Source organism: Bos mutus, chromosome 7 (genome assembly GCF_027580195.1).
Source record: "Bos mutus isolate GX-2022 chromosome 7, NWIPB_WYAK_1.1, whole genome shotgun sequence".
Lineage (NCBI taxonomy): Eukaryota > Metazoa > Chordata > Mammalia > Artiodactyla > Bovidae > Bos > Bos mutus.
The window spans coordinates 44,411,616-44,431,965 of record NC_091623.1 but is presented as its reverse complement, the minus strand read 5'-3'; the positions used below and the strand labels follow the sequence as shown (position 1 = coordinate 44,431,965).

Genomic DNA, 20,350 nt, shown 5'->3' with positions numbered 1-20,350 from the left:
TTGATTTATGGCAAAAACCACCACAATATTGTAAAGTAATTGCCTCCAATTAAAATAAATAAATAAATTAAAAAACAAGGTCCTGTGTGTATAGCACAGGAAACTATACTCAAGATCCTGTAATAAATTATAACTGAAAATATTCTGAGTTATATGTATTTTGGGTTGGCCAAAAAGTTAATTTGAGTTTTCCTATAACATCTTATGGGAAAACAGGGATGAATTTTTTGGTCAAAGAAATTTAATATGTATACATAACTTTGTTGCATACCAAAAACTAACACAACATTGTAAATCAAGTATACTTCAATAATAAATAAATAAAATTTATCTACTTAATGTTATTGGAAGGAGTTGTTGATAATACACAGTTTATGTCTGGAGGAGCTGTAATGATGGACTCTCTTTTCATTACTGGTATTGGTAATTTGTGTTTTCTCTTTCTTTTTTTCTTGGTCAGTATATTGTTGAGTTATTTATCTTATTACTCTTTTAAAGAAACCATTTTTTAGCTTTATAAATTTTCTCTGTTGTTTGCCTCCCACATACTTTATTGATTTATGCTCTTTTCTTTATTTTTTACTGTCTCTACTTACTTTATGGAGTAGGAAATGGCAACTTCACTCCAGTATTCTTGCCAGGGAAATCCCATGGGCAGAGGAGCCTGGAGGGCTACAGTCTATGGGGCTGCAAAGAGTCGGATACTGAGCACACACTCTTACTTTAAGTTTAACTTGATCTTTTTTTAAAAAAATATGGACACTTAGATCAATGTTTTTAAATCTTTATTTTTCCAGGTATCTATCCAAAGCTATAAATTCATACCTAAGCTTTAATGAGAATCTCATATATTTTGATATATTGTTTTCATTATAATTAAAAATTATTTTTCATGTGATTCTTTTTCTGACCCATGGGTTGTTGTTTTTGTTTTTAAAGGTATTTATGTATTTGACCGTGTCAGGACTTAGTTGCGGCATGCGGGATCTTTCCTTGTGGTGCACAGACTCTCTAGTTGTGGTATGCAGGCTTAGTTGTTCTGTGGGATGTTGGGTCATAGTTCCAGACCAGGACCTGAACACACGTCCCCTGCATTGCAAGGCGGATTCTTAACCACTGGACCACTGGGGAAGTCCCTGTTTTGTTTTTAGGCAACGTGTTATTTAATTTCCACAGATTTGGAGATTTTTCTAATTAACCATTTGATTAATTTCTAATTTACTTATGTCATAGTTAGAGATTATACTGGGAGTTATCTCAGTCATTTGGAATTCATTGAGACTTGATTTATGACCCATCATATGGATCTATTTTACTAAATATTGATGTAACTTGCAAAAAAAAATAGGCATTATGTTGAACATGTTGCTCTCTGCTTTCTATATGTATTATCTGTTATTATTTCCTTTTAGGCCCTTTCTCAAGTAATTAAACATCTTTAAAATTTCCTGTTTATCTCCTCTTTTACATTTTTGGGTACATCTCTTGGATTTATTTTTTGAAGTGATTGCTAAGGTGAATTCAATAGGTATTCTTCAGTTATCACATTTGTCCTTATATTATTTTTATGCCACATATTGTGTGCTCAGTCGCTAAGCTGTGTCTGACTCTTTGGGACCCTATGGACTGTAGCCCGCCAGGCTCCTCTGTCCATGGGATTTTTTAGGCAAGAATACTAGAGAGGGTTGCTGTTTCCTACTCTATGGAATTTTCACTCTCCAGGAATCAAATCCGTGTCTCTTGCATCTCCTGCTTTGGCAGGTGGACTCTTTACCACTGCGCCACCTGGGAACCCATACCACATACTCTATACAGTTAATAACTTAAACCATGTGATTGCAACCATCCATGTTGCTGCAAATGGTAAAATTTCATTTTTTTTTTTTTTGTACGTCTGGGTAGTACTCTACTGTATGTATATACCACATATTTCAGTTTCAGTTTAGTTGCTCACTTGTATCCGACTCTGTGACCCCATGGACTGCAGCACGCCAGGCTTCCCTGTCCCTCACCAACTCCTGGAGCTTGCTCAAACTCATGTCCATCGAGTTGGTGATGTCATACAACCATCTCATCCTCTGTCATCCCCTCCTTCTTCTCCTGCCTTCAATCTTTCCCACCATCAGGGTCTGTTCTAAGAAGTCAGTTCTCATCAGGTGGCCAAAATATTGGAGCTTCAGCTTCAGCATCAGTTTTTCCAATGAATATTCAGGGTTGATTTTCTTTAGGATTGACTGGTTTGATCTCCTTGAAGCCCAAGGGACTCTCAAGAGTCTTCTCCAACACCACAGTTCAAAAGCATCAGTTCTTCGGCACTCAGCTTTCTTTATGGTCCAACTCTCACATCCCTGCATTACTTCTGGAAAAACCGTAGCTTTGACTAGATGGACCTTTGTAAGTAAAGTAATGTCTCTACTTTTTAATATGCTGTCTAGGTTTGTCAGAGTTTTTCTTCCAAGGAGCAGGAGTCTTTTAATTTCATGGCTGCAGTCATCATCTGCAGTGATTTTGGAGCCCAAGAAAATAAAGCCTGTCATTTTTTCCTCTTCTCTTTGCTGTGAAATGATGGGACCAGATTCCATGATCTTAGTTTTTTGAATGTTGAGTTTTAAGCCAGCTTTTTCACTCTCCTCTTTCACTTTCATTAAGAGGCTCTTTAGTTCCTCTTTGCTTTCTGCCACATTACTTCATTTTTTTGTTGTTGGACACTTAGGTTGTCTCTTTGAACATTTTACCTGTATTTTAAAATAAGGCCGTGAGATATCTCTGTGCCTTTCATCCTGACTCCAATCTTTCCCCCTACTGCTAAGCAGATGATCCCTTTGCTTTTAGGAAGATTTGGGGTGGCAAGGGATTGGGTTAAAATGTTAAAATGATTTCAGATTGCTTTTGGATTCATCTCCACTGTGAGTTTTGTGTCTGCTTTCAGCTCCATTCTCCCTACTCTTTACTCAGCAAAATTTTCTTGGGAGAAAATTGCCAGACTGAAGGACTTATTTCTGTGTTTGAGGTTATCCAAGATTCCAATCAATAGTAACGATCATGACAGCACACATGTTATCTTTAAACTTTGGCAAATTTTCTCCTGTCTCAGCAGAATCTCTCCACGAAACTCCTCCCAGTATGAAAGAGGCTGCTAGTCTTCGCTCACCTATGAAAGGATTATCCCTCTTGAAGTTTAGTTTATTGAAACTTCTTGGCATCCATCACTTTTGAAAAACTTTAAATAAATGATGAATTTTTAGTTCATCTAGCTTTTTGTTGTTGTATTGTGGAACTTATAAAAACTTTAGGACTCCATTACTAAACATTGAAATCCATGTTCAAAAGTTTCTCTAATGGTTACAAACTTTTGTGTAAATAAGGAAGTGGTAATGATAGAGGAAATAGAGTCACCCTTGAAAGAAAGAATTGCAGGATAGGGATTCACAGTAATAAGTAAGGGCTGCTTATTGTGTCATTACAAAGCTGGGGCAGAGCCATGGTGCCTCCAAGATGGGAAGTCATTTCCACAAGCCATTTTGCAAAGAGATCATCAGAGTGCTGGATGAATCTATGAGAATTCCCAACCCCCTAAATGAGTGACCAACCCAGAATTACAAAACATGTAAGAAGCAATTCCATGAGTGATCACAAATCCAACATATGGAAAAATTCACATTCAAGAGGTAGTGATAATAGACAATCTGAAAATGATTTTAAAACAAGTACATTTTATAGCTTCATAGTAATAAAGGACAAGGTCATATCCATGAAACAAGAATAGTTACTCTTGATAAAAAACCAACAATAGGTAATTAAAATGAAAATTCTACAATGGATTGATGGCAGCAGTAGCAAGCCAAGCATAAGAGAGAAGTGGCAAGCTGGAAGACCAAAGAGCAATTCTGCTAGGATACAGCATGACAAAATTTTGTCATGACAGCATGACAAAAAAATATAAGCAGAGACTTACAGAAGATTACAGGGAAATCAGAAGGCCACATGGGAAAAGTTATGCCTCACATTATATCCCCCAAATATATCCTAAAATAATCGGAGTACAGTTGAGGACAATATTCTTATAATATATTGAGGAAGAGAATTTTTAAAGTAAGACATAAAAATAAGTAAAAAGATTTATGATTTTGACTCCATTGAAAAAACTTCATATGAAAAAGCCCATAAAGTTTAAATTCAAAGGCACTTTGAAGTGTATTTTTGCTTAATATATAACATATAAAGATGTAAAGAACTTCTACAAATCAGTAAGAACAGCTCTTTAGAGAGTTGCTATAAACAGGAAATCCATAGTCAAGGAAATGTGAATGGCCAAAAAACTTATGAAAAGATATCATCCTCACTAGAAATCAGGGACATTGAAAGTAAAACAATCAGGGAACGTAATTTTCTTTCATGAAATTGGCAGAAATTTGAAGTTATTAAAAATGTTGCTGATGTAGTTGGGGAAATGAACACATATTCATCGGTGACAGTCTCTGCAGAACAATTTGGCAATTTTTATTAAAACTAAAAATGCATGCGCTTTATGATAGACTGATTCATCTTCTAGAAATCTTGATTGTGTGTGAGAAGGAAGAAGAAGAAGAAGAAGAGGGAAGAGATAAGTGATCCAGTGCTTCTGACAAGGTTAATGGTGTAGACAAAGGTAGAGGAGGAACCTAAACCAGATCTGAAATCAATTTGCCCACTGAACATGGCTTAAAGCCTTTCATTCCTTCTGTCAATACTCATAAGGTATCCAAGAAATAAAACCACCCCTCCCCAAGGAACCTTATTCTTTTCTATATTTCCTCCACTACATCTACCACAGTGGGACAGTTCTAAAAAGTATTTTAGGTTTTGGGAGGAATAAACACATCTCAAGTCTATCTCTTTGAAACTTCAAGCCTATTTCTTGTAACTTCAGGGAAGCTTTAATGGGTCTGGGAGGAGCAGGGGTAGGAATTAAAGGGAAGGGCAGTAGCAAAGACTCTGGCTTCATCTTACTGGTTTGTAATACTGCATAAAACATTCCCACTCCACCCCCCTTATCCGGTCAGTCCTTCATGCAGTAAGACCATTATAAGGGCTCCCAGTCATGCCTCTGACTTTAACTTCACTTATGACCTCAGAGTGATCAGCTCAAGGATGACTGTGGCCAGAACATTATTGTCAGAGCACGAGCCCCTCAATTCCATTTTTTGGGGCTTGGATTTCTAGAGTTGGATTTGATTTATTGCTCACTGTATGTAAATGTATAAGAATGGGATAATGTGGGGTACTAATAGGTGGCCAAAACATTTACAAGCTGTGATCCTGTGGTCCATCTCTGTTCTTGGGTTGACAGTTTTGTAGTAAAATTTTTCTTTGATTTAAGACAAACAAACAAACCCTTCCTCTTGTTTAAATAATTGGGATCATTAAATCCACTAGAGAAAAAGCGAGTCTTGGAGGAGGAAGGGAGCTGGTCAGAATATGTCTTGAACCACATGGACTGCAAACCAAAGATGGGTCTCAACTGTAAGGCAGGGTCCTTGGGACAACTGGGCATCCCCCAGGAGGTCATCTCTTTGATCTGAAGCCAGTTCTGAAAAGAATCCTGACCAAAGCCATTTGAACTTCTCTGTTCCTCAGGCTATAGATTAGGGGGTTGAGCATGGGAGTGATGAGACTGTAGAAGAGGGAGACCACGTTGTCCTGCTGTGGGGTGTGGTAGGTGCCTGGTACCATGTACATGAACACTGCTGCCCCATAGAAGAGCCCCACCACAGTGATGTGCGAGGAGCAGGTGGTGAAGGCCTTGTGTCGGGCCTCAGCTGAGTGCATATGAAGAACAGCCCCCAACACATGGCTGTAGGAGGTGGCGATGAGTGCCAGAGGCAGCACCAAGATCAGCACCCCGGAGATGGACAGCGCCAACTCATAGGCAGAGGTGTCTGCACAGGAGAGCTTGAGTAGGGCAGGCAGCTCACAGAAGAAGTGGTCCACAGTGCGCGAGGCACAGTAGGGGAAGTGCAGAGTGATGGAGGTCTGGATGGAGGCTACAAGCACACCTGACAACCAGGAGGTGCCCACCATGAGCAGGCAGACCTGACGTCTCATGAGCACAGGATAATGCAAGGGGTGGCACACGGCAATGTAGCGGTCATAAGACATGAGGGATAGCAAGACGCCCTCAGAGACACCTATAAGCATCAAGAAGAACATCTGAGCTGCACAGCCTCCAAAGGAGATGGTGCCTTCTTCCTCCAGGAAGTCAGCTGCCATCTTGGGAATGGTGACCAGTGGAAAGCCAACATCCAACAAGGAGAGCTGGCTGAGAAGAAAGTACATGGGTGTGTGGAGCCTGGCATCTGTGTGGATCAGGAAGATCAGGATTGCATTGCCCAGAAGGCCCATCGTGAATGTGGCAGCCACCAGGGAGAACAGGGTCAAATGTGGCCCTGAGTGATTGAAAAGGCCCATGAGAGTGAAGTCCGAGGTCACTGACTGATTTGTTTCCCTCACCCTCTGAGAGGCATCACTCATCTGCAGGAAGAACAGGGTATTTGCAAGGAGTCTCAGTGGGGAAAATTTCATCTTATATGACAACTGAAATTGTTTAATAATGACTGCCTGGAGTCTCTTAAGAAGGACTGATGGGCACATTTAGTCTCAGTAGGAAAAAACCCCACCATGATTGATTCATTATGGGAGATAGGGAACAGCAAAATAAAGCCCTAATTTTACTATTTCTGTGTAAAAGTCATGCCTTCACCTTCCAGGAGAGCACTACCCACCAAGGCTTGCAGTTAAACCCTCTGTACCCATGCTGGAGAGTGAAAGACAGCAGCAGTGGAATATTGGAACACACTCCATCCCAAATGCCCTGGTGTCAAAGCAGAGATGGGATTCTGCAGGGACTAGCATATGAAGTAGGGAGACCTTGCCAAAGATGATAGAAGATAATGAAGTTGAGTCCAAAAGCAGTGAGGAAAGGCTCATTGCCAAATTCTTGGATGAGAGAACAAAGGGGCCAAAGTCTGGGAAGAGTCAGTGTGGGATGGCATTTAGGATATTAACCCAAGAAGTCTACACTGTAAGGGAATGAATGAATGACAAAGTTTGGAACCCAGTGGTCTATGGTTGTGAGTGACAAGTTGTCCACAGTATCAGTCATCTTTCTGAGGCTTGAATTCAAAGGGTAAGAGTGGAGAACGTTATGCTCAGTGTGTGTACTAAGCACTCAACAAAACCCTGCCAAATGAATGCAGTGGACCAGGGAGATGATTGAAGGATCAGAAGGGATCACCCCCACCTAAGAATACTTAGCCTTGACCTTCTTGCCTTCATCATCACCGCTCAGGAACTCATATTGTCCCAGAATACTGTTTACACACATCATCATCAACACTGAGGACTTCTGTCACAGTGGTGATGGCAACTATCACCATCAGCAATGAGGAAGTACAAAGAAGTGTATACCAAAGTATAGAGAAGCCATCCTGTGATTGGGGGCAGGAGGAGAAGGGGACGACAGAGGATGAGATGGCTGGATGGCATCACTGACTCGATGGACGTGAGTCTGAGTGAACTCCGGGAGTTGGTGATGGACAGGGAGGCCTGGCATGCTGCGATTCATGGGGTCGCAAAGAGTTGGACACGACTGAGCGACTGATCTGATCTGATCTGATCTGAGAGCCCATAGAGGTCTGCTTCCCCAGATGTCCAAAGGCAGCGGGCTACTTAGAGACCAGGAGGAGTCAGTGTTGGGTGGCTGTCTACTCAAGACCCTCTGGTGCCCAAATCATTAACAACACTTACCTTAAATATCAGGATTTCCCTGATAGCTAAGCTGGTAAAGAATCTGCCTGAAATGTAGAAGACTCCAGTTTGATTCCTGGGTCAGGAAGATCCACTGGAGAAGGGATAGGCTACCCACTTCAGTATTATTGGGCTTCCCTTGTGGCTCCACCAGTAAAGAATCCACCTGCAATGCAGGAGACCTGGGTTCAATCCCTGGGTTTTGAAGATCCCCTGGAGAAGGGAAAGTCTACCCACTCCAGCATTCTTGCCTGGAGAATTCCATGGACTCTAAAGTCCACAGGGTTGCAAAGAATCAGACATGACTGAGTGACTTTCACTTCACTTCATCTTAAATATCTTTCATCTTCTCTGACTTGATTTCTTCTAATTATGAAATCTGGTCTAGAGTTTTCCCTTTACCTAACTGTTGCCTCCCCTCTCTCTTTGACTATGCTGCATCTTTGCTATTGCATGACCTGTGCTTCTCTAGTTGTGGCATGCAGTCCAGAGTGCTACGGCTCACAAGTTGTAGCCCTCGGGCTTAGTTGCCCCATGGCATGTGGGATCTTAGTTCCCCTACCAGGGATTGAATCTGTGTCCCCTGCTTTGGCAGGTGGATTCATAACCGCTGGACCACCAGGGAAGTCCCTGCTCCCTTTTCTCCATCTCTGTCTCTTAGCTTTGCCTAGATCGATGCCACACTTAAGTTGGCATTTAAGACTTTGTTTTTTAAAAAATTTTATTTACTTATTTATTTTTGATGGTTCCGAGTCTTCACTGCTGCATGGGGACCTTCTCTAGTTGCAGCGAGCAGGGTTACTCTCTAGTTGCGGTGCATGGGCTTCCTGCTGTGGTGGCTTCTCTTGTTGCAGAGCAAGGGCTCTCGGGGGCATGGGCTTCAGGAGCATGGACTTAGTTGCTCTGCGGCATGTGGGATCTTCCCGGATCAGGGATGGAACCTGTGTCCCTTGCATTGGCAGGCAGATTCTAAACCACTGGATCACCGGGGAAGCCCTAAGACTTCCTTAAATTACTGCCCAACTTGATTTTCAACCCATTAAGACTACTTATTATCTTGTTCCCATGTATTCATTCATTCATTCAATAAAAAATTAATTCAGCTCTCCTTAAGGGGCAGTCACTGAGGGAGGCACAAGCAACAAGGGGGTAAAAAAGATGAACAAGGTTCTGTTTTCATGGGAGAGATAAGGAATGAGGAAACAAGTAAACCATATATATATATATATTTTAAAAAAAACGAGGTATTTGTTTTATAAGAAATATTTATTTATTTGGTAGTGACGGGTTTTGGTTGTAGGATGCAGGATCTTTGAACTTCACTGTGGCATGTGGAATCTTTCGATTGTGGTATGTGGCCTCTATTTCCCTGATCAGGGATGCAACCCAGGGCTTCTGCATTGGGAGAGTGGAGCCTCAATCACGGGACTCCCAGGGAATATTTTTAAAAATTTAATCTTTAATTAGAGGAAAATTGCTTTGAACTGTGTTGATCCCATTTTACTAGAAATAAATGTAAGGAAAAATAAACAGAGTGATCTTGCAGGAAATTGCTAGAGAAAACACCTTTGGACGAAGTGATTGAGGGAGGCCTCTCTGGACGTGCGAGAACTGCTTTCAAAATCTAGGTGTTATGGGACTTCCCCAGCGGCCCAGTGGTTAAGGTTCCCAGCTCCCAATGCAGGGAGCCTGGGTTCGATCCCTGATCAGGGAACTAGGTCTCTCAGGCTGAAACTAAGATCCTACATGCCGCAACTAAAACAAATAAAATAGATCTTGTGTGTGGCAGCTAAGACTGGCACAGCCACACACTCACAGATTAGCTGTTATAAGAAGGCAAGAGAAAACCTAAATATGTGGGTGAAAATCAGACAGGCCAATTATGGTTCTATATAATGCAGAATTTTTTAAGGATGAAATCTACTCCAAAATGGAATAGAGAACTTCTTGGGGTAGTCTGTATAGAGAAGGATTTGTTCTCTGACTATTACTCTTTGGGGCCAACTCATAGCCATATAATACCTCTGGATCTTGTCCAAGGATTTTCAAGTGGATTTTACATTTGGTTCTTCTCTTTGCATGCCATATCTCCTTGCTCCCCAGGGATTTGATTCCTACTAAGCATTCATTAGGTACTGACCATCAGGCTAAGCTTAGAGAAACGCTGATGGATTTCAGCTGAAAGATTTATCACCATTGGTACTACTGACATTTTGAGCTGAATAATTTTAAGTATGTTATAAGCATATTTTTTTTCACTCAATCCTTACCAGTTGGTGGTGTTATTATCTGCCTGGTATGGGCAGGGGAGCAGAGATCCACAGTAGCGCAGTAACAAAGTGTAAACTGGGTGGCATAGTGCTGCCCACAACTTCATGTGCACCTGAATCCTCAGAATGCGTCTGTATTTGGAACTACAGTCTTCACAGGTGTAATTATTAAGAATCTTGAGGGGCTTCCTTGGTGGCTCTGTGGTAAAGAATCTGCCTGCCAATGCAGGAGACATGAGTTCAATCCCTGATCTGGGAAGATCCCACATGCCAAGGAGCAACTAAGCCCATGCGCCACAGCTACTGAGCCTGTGCTCTAGAGCCTGGAACTGCAACTACTGAAGCCCACATGCCCTGCAGCTTGTGATCTGCGACAAGAGAAGCCACCACAATGAGAAACTTATGCCTGCAACCAGAGAGTAGCCCCTGCTCTCCGCAACTAGAGAAAAGCCCTAACACAGCCAAAAATTAAGGAGAAGGAGAAGGAGAATAAGAATAATATTGAGGAGGTCATCCCGGATTTAAGGTTTGCTTGAAATCTGATGAATAGTTCCCTTACGAGAAGAGGAGAGGATACACAGAGACAAAAAAAAGATGGCCATGTGAAGATGGAGGCAGATACTGAAGTGAACAGCCACATGCCAGCAAACAATAATTGCTAGAGCCTCCAAAATCTAGGAGAAAAGCATGGAACAGATTCTCCCTCAGAGACTCCAGAAGAAATCAATCCTGTCAACACCTTGATTTCAGACATCTGGCCTACAGAACTGTAAGAGAATACATTTCTGTTGTTTTACATCACCTCATTTACAAACAGAGAATACATGTCTGCTGTTTGTTATAGCAGCCACAGGAAATTCACGCACCAACCCAAGATCACCCCACAAAGAAGTAGTACAATCATTTTTAAACAATAGGTGTAACTTCAGAGTTTCCGCTTTTCTCTTCATATCTTTCTTTCCAACAAAAAGTAGTGAATTGCTCAGGTCTTGGTTCCTTAAGTAAGCCTATGACTTTCCTACCCCAATGGGCTTCCCTGGTGTCTCAGGCAGCAAAGAATCTGCCTGCAGTGCAGGAGATCTGGGTTAGATCCCTGGGTGGGGAAGATCCCCTTGAGAAGGGAATGGCAACCCACTCCAGTATTCTTGCCTGGGAAATCCTATGGACAGAGGAGCCTGGTGGGTTACAGTCCATGGGGTTGCAAAGAGTCGGACACAACTGAGCGACTGAGCATGTATACACACCCCAGTACTGTCATGCTTACTTCCTCTGTCTGATGACTGTCCTACTGCCTGGCCGGGGGGCAGAAGCCGCCTCACCAGCCATGGGTCAACAGTCCCCTTGGATGCTCTTGCCCTGATGTTGCCCTTGTCACTCACCTGGCTCTGGTCTGATGGTCCCTTCAGCTGATGGGTTAACAGCCCTCCAGTCTCTGTATTAAGAAGAAACCATGCAGACTGACTCTAGTTTACTGCCAAGAAGTGTTGATTGGTCTGAAAGATGATGTGAACTAAATACTACTGGCCCTGGAGCTTTGAATCCTCTACCTCTGAAGGTTGTATGGTATCTCTACAGTCTCTTCCCTGATGAAAGCCTCTTTCCTTGCCTCACACACTCATGGTGTTTCCCTGATCTCACCTTCCTGTCCAGTATTTCCAGATGGTTCCTCAGCTAAATATGCATTTACTGAGCATCACATTCTCCCACTACTGACTTTTGGAATCTTCTGTAAGCAGCTTCTCCAACAGGATAATGATCCCCTATGTCATGGTTTCCCAACTGGTGCTAGTGATAAAGATCTCTTCTTCTTCTTCTTCTTTTTTTTTTTAAATCTCGTTGTTCTAAATTAGTGCCCTCATATTTAAGGATGAAGAATCCTTCCAACTAGTTTTTTGAGTTGATTGTTAAAACCCTTCCTTTTCACATTTTCCTCACTGCTGCTTCCATTTCAGACCTGATGCCCTTTGCTGAAAATGAGAGACGAGAGAAGGGGAATTGAGATTAACTGACTCCTTATTGTGAATAAAACCTTCACAGCATCTCCCATCTATGACGGAGCATGCACAAATCCTTTCTGCATCAAATAGAGAAGGCCCAGAGTCCACAAAAATATTTTTATTTCCTTTAAACTTAGAAGAAAAAAGATGATTATTCAACAGAGGAGTCTGGTGGGCTACAGCCCATGGGATTGCAAAGTGTCAGAGAGGACACGACTGAGTGACTAATACACACACAAGTGTCTTTGTACCAACAATAATCTATAAAATAAAAATAAAAAAATTTTTATTGATGAAGGGCCGGAAAAAAAAAAAAAAAAGAAAAACATGCCTCTGGCTCATTAAAGTTACATTGCAGTCCTGCCTTTCTTTCCCTTTGATAGACTGGTAATCAAATAATGAGTTACCTGAAAGCCAAGTTCACAAGTATTTTTCTCATCTTTTGATCTATTAGCCCCTCACCCCCAAACACAGCACCAGGTGCATAGCAAGTACTCCATAAGCATTTGCTGAATCAATAAAATCTTCAAGGGAAAAGCTTACTGTGATGAGATGTCTAAGGTGACAAAGAGACTGACTGGCAGAGCTGGGAGCAGAACACATTCTGACCAATTCTAAGATGTGTTCTTTCAACTCTGCCAGTTGAACTGAGGTTTGGTTCCTTCTGCCCTGGTTCTTCAAGCTAATCTGATTTGACCTCTGAAAACAGCTCTAGGGTGTTAGGGTTTTAGATTGTCCCTGAAAGGGTTGCTGAAAGTGTCTCTGGGCTGTGCCCAAGTTTCTTTCAAAGTCTGATCTCTCAGCCACGGTCAAGAGATTCAAGTCTGCCCAGTTCAGCAGCTATCATGGAAATTCAAGTATGCGCAGTAAAACAGAGGCTTCCCAGGTGTCACAGTGATAAAGAATTTGCCTGCCAATGCAGAAGATGCAGATTTGATCCCTGGGTCAGGAAGATCCCCTGGAGGAGGGCACGGCAACCCACTCCAGTATTCTTCCCTGGAAAATCCCATAGACAGAGGAGCTCAGTGGGCTACAGTCCATGGGGTTGCAAAGAGTCAGACATGACTGAACATGCATGTGTGCGCGCGCGCACACACACACACAGTAAAATAAATGACCTCCCCACCAACAGTCTGGCTTACTCAGGCTCATGGCTGTGCCAGCTGACTGAGATAAAATAAATAGATGCCCCCCTGCAAGATAGGGAAGATTAAGAGGCATACATAATCTTTGAGTATAAGAAGCACTCTTGCCAAGTGCTTCTTATACTCAAACTTGGTGTGATCATAAAAATCAAATAAAGCCATAGTTCCTGGGTATCTTTCTTCCCACCAGTATCTCCCCTCTAATCATGCCCAGATCCCAGAAAGCCCTACAAACAGTGGGATTCCAGATTCTCACCTCTATTTGCCTGGGTCAAAGAGACTGCCTCACAGCCTCTATGCGTACTTCAATTCTTATCCCGAGATGCCTTGATAAAACCTCCCTGGAATCCAGCACCTTCGGTTAATGAGTCTGACCTTGGTCTACAGGGAGACTGATATAATTGTCTGAGGATAGAGGCTCTGGAGAACAGTGTTGCATCAGAAAGCTTCATTTTATCTCCATTATTTTTTCCAGAGAGAAAATTATCAGCTATGGGAGCCAGAGCCCTCGAGACTGGAATGACCCCAGCAGACATGTTTTTTATCTCTCAGTTCCAGGAATGTGGGAAGCACTGTGATAGATGATTGAACTTTGCAGAGAATCTAAATTCAAACTCAAAAGTCTTTGCTGGTCCTTTTACAAAAATAATTTTATTTATTTGTTTTTGACTGTGCTGGGTCTTTGCTGCTGTGCAGGCTTTTCTGTTGCAGTGAGTGGGGACTTCTCCCTAGTTGAGGGGTACAGGATTCTCATTGTTGGTGGCTTCTTGTTGGGGGTCAGAGTGAGGCACTTCGCCCGTGGCAAAGGTCATGAGGAAGGAGGCTCGACATACGCAAAGGCGGAATCGAGCCTCAGGAGTCCCCCTGGAAATCCTCGAGCATCTACCCCCATAACCAGAGCCTGCCTACTTTACTACTTTGTGCTCCCACCTACACCTCTGACTTTACGGGGGGCTGTCCCCCACCACCTCTTTCGGAGAAGGAGTTAACCTAGAGCTCCAGTTAATAAAAACTCCTGGGTGTGACAAGAGTGTTTTAACCTACAAACTCCTCTGAAGGTTCTCTGGCCTGCCTGACAGGCTTGTCCGACCACATGCGATTGCTCACAGCCTCCCAACCGTGAGAGGCACAAGATGCTTTAAACCTTCTAAAAACAGGTTCCTTAGAAAAGTTAGAAAACTATTAGTATAAGTATAATGGGCTGATTAGAAATTGTATTGGTGAAGGGTTTTTCATTTGTTGAGCCAATATTTGTTGCTAAGTCTCCACATCCCCTGCCCTTACACACCTTAATGAGTATATAGAAGAAATAAGTATTAACCTTTGATATTAATCATGTTAGACCTTAGGCTAAGTAAATTCTTTCCTTAACTAAAACCCACTGCACCCTCACCCTATAGGAATGTAACTTTATTTGGTGGCGTCTGTTTTAAGAATAATCACCCCTGGAGAAATAAGTGTCCTGGTTGACTGATCACTGTCACAAGGAGAAGGTCATAAATTGTCAGCAGGCCCCCCCTGGCCAGAAGATGATGTAACACCCCTAAGACCTCTGTATACATTTGTATGAAGCACCTGATTTTGATAAAAGTCAGGACTGCTGACCCCGCGTGACTTTTGCATAACATCTCAGTGTATAAAAGTAGACCGTGGAAAATAAAGAATTGGGATCAGTTTCTCGAAATACTGGTCTCCCCATGTCGCTCTCTCTCTCACTCTGGCTGAGTCTCCATCTGGAGCGTGGAACCCACCATGCTTACTAATTATGCCTGGGCTTCTAAGATCCGACCGGGGAGGCCTCAGTGTCTCCTCTCCTTCGGGAGAACGGAAGGACACCTGCAGCCTACGTAAGTGGTGCAAACTTCTTGTCTTGAAGTTTTATTGGTCTCCTGCGTAAACCAAGCTACTCAGCCTCTTTTCTCCACTGAATTTTCCTACTGAGCTATCCTTATTCTATTACTCTTTATATCTTTAATTAATATCTAATTGAAGCTATTGTATCCTGATCCTCGCTGACGCCGTCCCCGCTTCGAATACCCTGGATCAGCCGGGGCTGGACCCCGGCAGCTTCTCTTGTTGTGGAGCACAGGCTCTAGGGTGCTCAGGCTTCTGGAGCTGTGGCTCCCGGGCTCCAGAGCACAGGCTCAATAGTTGTGACATGTTTTGGGCTTAGTTGTTCTGCGGCATGTGGTGTCTTCCTGGGTCAGGGATCAAACCTGTGTCGCCGGCTTTGGCAAGTGGATTCTTTAACAATGAGATGGCAGGGAAGCCCTACTTGTCCTCTTGTGAGAGAAGGGGTGTGAGAATCTTTTTTTTTTTTTAGCATGCACTCACTTGTGTATATACACATAAATAACATTTCTGACCTTCAAAGAATCTTCTGAAAGAAGCAATAAAATTGTGATGTTGGAGAAATAGCCAGGAAATAGCCCCACTTTCTTATACTAGAGTAATTCCCTTCTCTAATCTATAGTCTCTGAGGGTGCTCACAGAATTCGCAGACACTAGAGAAATAAGTAAAGACTGATGGTGTTAGAATCCCTGAGGACTGTGAAAAGGTCACTGAAGAAAAAGGAAGGGTCTTAGTGTTCAGGCAATGGTATCTAAGCCAATATCAGATGATGAAGCATAAGTACACAAGAGTAATAAGCCAAGACACAGAACTGGCTGTGACTTCATAAAGTCATGAAGGCAGGCAAGAACAGTGGCCACACACAAATCATAGTCAAGGATTCATCGTTGGGTGAACATAGTCAATTGTTCATCCCAGCTAAAACCATGACAAGGGATATCTAGGTGAGGCAATTTGCAAACATGACTGCTTTGCTTCTTTCTTGATGTTGTCTGGTACTTTGAGGACCATGGTGGTGGTAAAAAGGTGTCAACTAAAGGAGGAATTAGAGAAGATGAAGCCCTTAGGGTATGGAGGAGGAGGTCAGACATGATATTAGTAGGTACTTAGACATGAAGATCAAATTCGGCTCAAAGAGAAACTTCGCATCCTGTTGCTCCTCTGAGAATCTTCGGAGGAGTAGGTCCTTAGTAATCGTCTGTTTTTATGGTTCCATAAACTTCCCTGGTGGCTCCGATGGTAAAGAAGCTGCCTGCAATGCAGGAAACGAGTTCGGTCCCTGGATTGGGAAGATCCCCTGAAATGAGGGCATGGCAACCCACTCCAGTATTCTTGCCTGGAGAATCCCAGGGACAGAGCAGACTGGTGGGTTACATCGTAGGATTGCAAAGAGCCAGACATGGTTGAAGCGACTTAGCACGCACACACATGGCTCATACCCTTTAGCATCAGCTTCCTGTGTTTCTTCCCCTGCCATTCTCTTTGAATGGTAAGTTGTCTAGAGGTTTGATTCCTATGCTGAGGCAAGGAATAAGGAGAGATGTAGCAGGTTTGAAAGGAGACGTTTCCTTTCAAGGATTTGGGGAGAAAATTCTGCTTAGTCAGGAGCAGCTTAGAGCAGAGTGAGCTGCAGCCTGGTCTGAAGGCATGTATGGCACGAGAGGGCTCCACAGAAGCTCAGAGTCCTAGGGTCCAAACCTTCCCTCAGACTGTGGGAAGCAGACAAGACAGGGAGCTGGGCTGTAGCCCACCAGACTCCTCTGTCCGTGGAATTTTCCAGGTAAGAATACTGGAGTGGCTTGCCATTTCCTTCTCCAGGGGATTTTTCAGACCCAGGGACTGAACCTGGGTTTCCTGCCTGGCAGGCAGATTCTTTACTGTTTGAGCCACCAGGGAATGGCTTTCTCCTTTAATCTATCAGGGAGAGATCCAGCATCAGACAACATAACCTTGTGGGAAACTGAATTTAAACTTACTGAGGAATTTTGAACCATGTGACCAACATATGTACTAGATATATTGTCAGGGGGAAGCAAAGGAGGGACTGATAAAGAATCAGGAAGAGCAGATTAGAGTGAGCTTGATAAAGAATTAGGAAGAACAGGATGTATGATTGAATTTGATGTAAATATGTTTTAAGGATACCATATTGAAAAGCAGAGACATTACTTTGCCAGTAAAGGTCCATCTAGTCAAGGCTATGGTTTTTCCAGTGGTCATGTATGGATGTGGGAGTTGGACTGTGAAGAAAACTGAGCGCCGAAGAATTGATGCTTTTGAACTGTGGTGTTGGAGAAGACTCTTGATAGTCCCTTGGACTGCAAGGAGATCCAACCAGTCCATTCTAAAGGAGATCAGCCCTGGGATTTCTTTGGAAGGAATGATGCTAAAGCTGAAACTCCAGTACTTTGGCCACCTCACGCGAAGAGTTGACTCATTGGAAAAGACTCTGAGGCTGGGAACGATTGGGGTCGGGAGGAGAAGGGGACGACAGAGGATGAGATGGCTGGATGGCATCACTGACTCAATGGATGTGAGTCTGAGTGAACTCTGGGAGTTGGTGATGGACAGGGAAGCCTGGCATGCTGTGGTTCATGGGGTCGCAAAGAGTTGGACATGACTGAGCGACTGAACTGAATTGAACTGAAGACTTGTTTATTATTTTATTGAGGTATAATTGACCTATAAGGGTTATACTGGTTGAAGTCATACAATGTAACAATTTGACATTTGTATACATTGCAATATGATCACCACATAAATCTAGTTGACATCCTCCACAGTAGATAGCTACAAAAACAGTTTCTTTCCTGTGATGAGGACTTCAAGATTCATTCTCTTAGCAACTTTAAAATATGTGAAAGTGAAAGTCGCTCAGTCATGTCTGACTCTTTGTGACCCCATGGACTCTACAGTCCATGGAATTCTCCAGGGCCAAATACTGGAGTGGGTAGCCTTTCCCTTCTCCAGGGGATCTTCCTAACCCAGGGATCGAACCCAGGTCTCCCGCATTGCAGGCAGATTCTTTACCAGCTGAGCCACAAGGGAAATATTAAAATATGTAATACAATACTAATTACCCACCATCACCATACTGTACATCCCATCGCCATGACTTACTTATTTTAAAACTGGAACTTGCACTTGTTTTAGTCAGTTATGGCAAGACACACAGACATGGGAATTAGTGCCACAGATGAAGTTTTTACTCATGTTTCCCCAGAAACAGGAGGCATGGTATGCCACACAGAGCCATATTGGCAAGCAGAAGCGTCAGTCAGAAGATAGAGGGAGGGAGAAGAACACATGAGCAAGAGTTTCTAATGTGGTCTCTGTGAGAAGGAACAGGCTTAGCAGTGGCTAACTTGAATAATTTTGGCGGGCTCTGGAGCATAAGGGCTTTCCCTAGTTTTCTGGTACCTGGCTTGGCAGGTGGATCGTGGCTTGAGGTATAGGAACTAGACAAAAGAGGCCATTGGGGTTATAGTCGGTTTACATATGAAAAGCATGCTTTTGGGTAAGTTGTTTGCTGTCTCCAGGAATTGGCTAGTCTCTCCGGGATCAGCAATAGGTGTCAAAACACCAGAAAATAAAGAAAATAAAAAGGAGTGACTAGTACAAAATACCACTGCAAATGCAGTAGTCATTTTTTTTTTCCCAGTACTCATGTATGGCTGTGAGAGTTGGACTATAAAGAAAGCTGAGTGCTGAAGAATTGATGTGTTTGAACTGTGGTGTTGGAGAAGACTCTTGAGAGTCCCTTGGACTGCAAGGAGATCAAACCAGTTAATCCTAAAGAAAACTGGTCCTGAATATTCATTGGAAGGACTGATGCTAAAGCTGAAACTCCAATACTTTGGCCACCTGATGTGAAAAATTGACTCATTGGAAAAGACCCTGATGCTGGGAAAGATTGAAGGCAGGAGGAGAAGGGGATGACAGAGGATGAGATGGTTGGATGGCATCACTGACTCGATGGACATGAGCTTGAGCAAGCTCCGGGAGTTGATGATGGACAGGGAAGCCTGGGGTGCTGCAGTCCATGGAATTATATTTTAGAAAATATTAAATAGAAAAAGAATCTGAATAGGTAGTTGCATAGGAGCCAGCAATATTGTTCAAAAATAAGGTGATATTATTATTATGCTGACCTCAAAAGTAGGTACTTAGAAAATGCCATTGGTGATGATATATGGATCTCAAGTAGGTCATCCAAATGGAAAAATTCATTAAAAAAAAAGTTTCATCACAAAAAGCAAAAGAGGGTTATAAAAGCCCCTTAACATAATAGTATATGTACCAAAGTATATTCATCTGTCTATCTATCTAACGCTTAGCAATTATATAGCAGTTTAACTTTGCAAAGTATTTTTGTATCCCTTATCACAACATCTTTAACATTTTATTGTGAAATGTAATGTGAATACTGTTCATGAGGTTCTCAAGGCAAGAATACTGAAGTGGTTTGCCATTTCCTTCTCCAAACAGTTGGCAACCTCCTTGCTGAGGAGACCACAGAGATTGAACACGAGATTGAACCTGTGATTTGGGACCAACCATGCTTTAACCGAGTTAACTGGCTCTTGACAGTGAATCCTAAAGGAATTCAACCCTGAATATTCACTGGAAGTTCTGATGCTGAAGTTCCAATACTTTGGCCACCTGGTGTAAAGAGCTGACTCGTTGGAAAAGACCTGATGCTGGGAAAATTGAAGGCAGGATAATAGGGTGGCGGAGGATGAGATAGTTGGGTGGGATCACCGACTCTATGGAAATGAGTCTCAGCAAACTCTGGGAGATAGTGAAGGACAGGGGAGCCTGACGTGTGACCATGGGGTTGCAAAGAGTTGAACATGACTTAGTGACTGAACAACAACAATAATGCAAAATAAAAACATGCACTGACATAAATATAATGGATATTTATTCAATGGCTAATTATTAATACATTATGAATGTTCATATGTCTGAAACCCAGGCACAGCAAAAGATGCTTGTCCTAGACCCAGAAGCCTCCACATATTCCTCTCTCATCACATAGTTTAATTCTCCAGTTATCTATTATCTTGAATTTTTGATAATCATTTACTGATTTTCTTTGCTGTTTTCTACTCCTGTGTATATCCATAAACAATATAATTTAGTTTTGCCATTAAGAGCTCCATTATATATAATTTACATAAATGCATTTGTTTTATTTTATTTTTAACTTCTATTCTCTTTATTCCAAAAACAAAATGAACATTTGTCTTATAAGTTAAATAAGACAATACTCTTTAATTGCACTTAAGCAATAAAATC

General features: G+C 42.4%; 1 protein-coding gene across 1 annotated transcript; it reads right to left on the bottom strand.

The window, feature by feature from the left end:
* Positions 1-5,544: 5,544 nt before the first annotated feature.
* Positions 5,545-6,561, bottom strand: LOC102266297 (olfactory receptor 2Z1). Its single transcript, XM_005901477.2, has one exon. It carries the CDS (start codon positions 6,559-6,561, stop codon positions 5,545-5,547), a length of 1,017 nt encoding a protein of 338 aa, XP_005901539.2.
* Between the last annotated feature and the right edge of the window lie 13,789 nt (positions 6,562-20,350).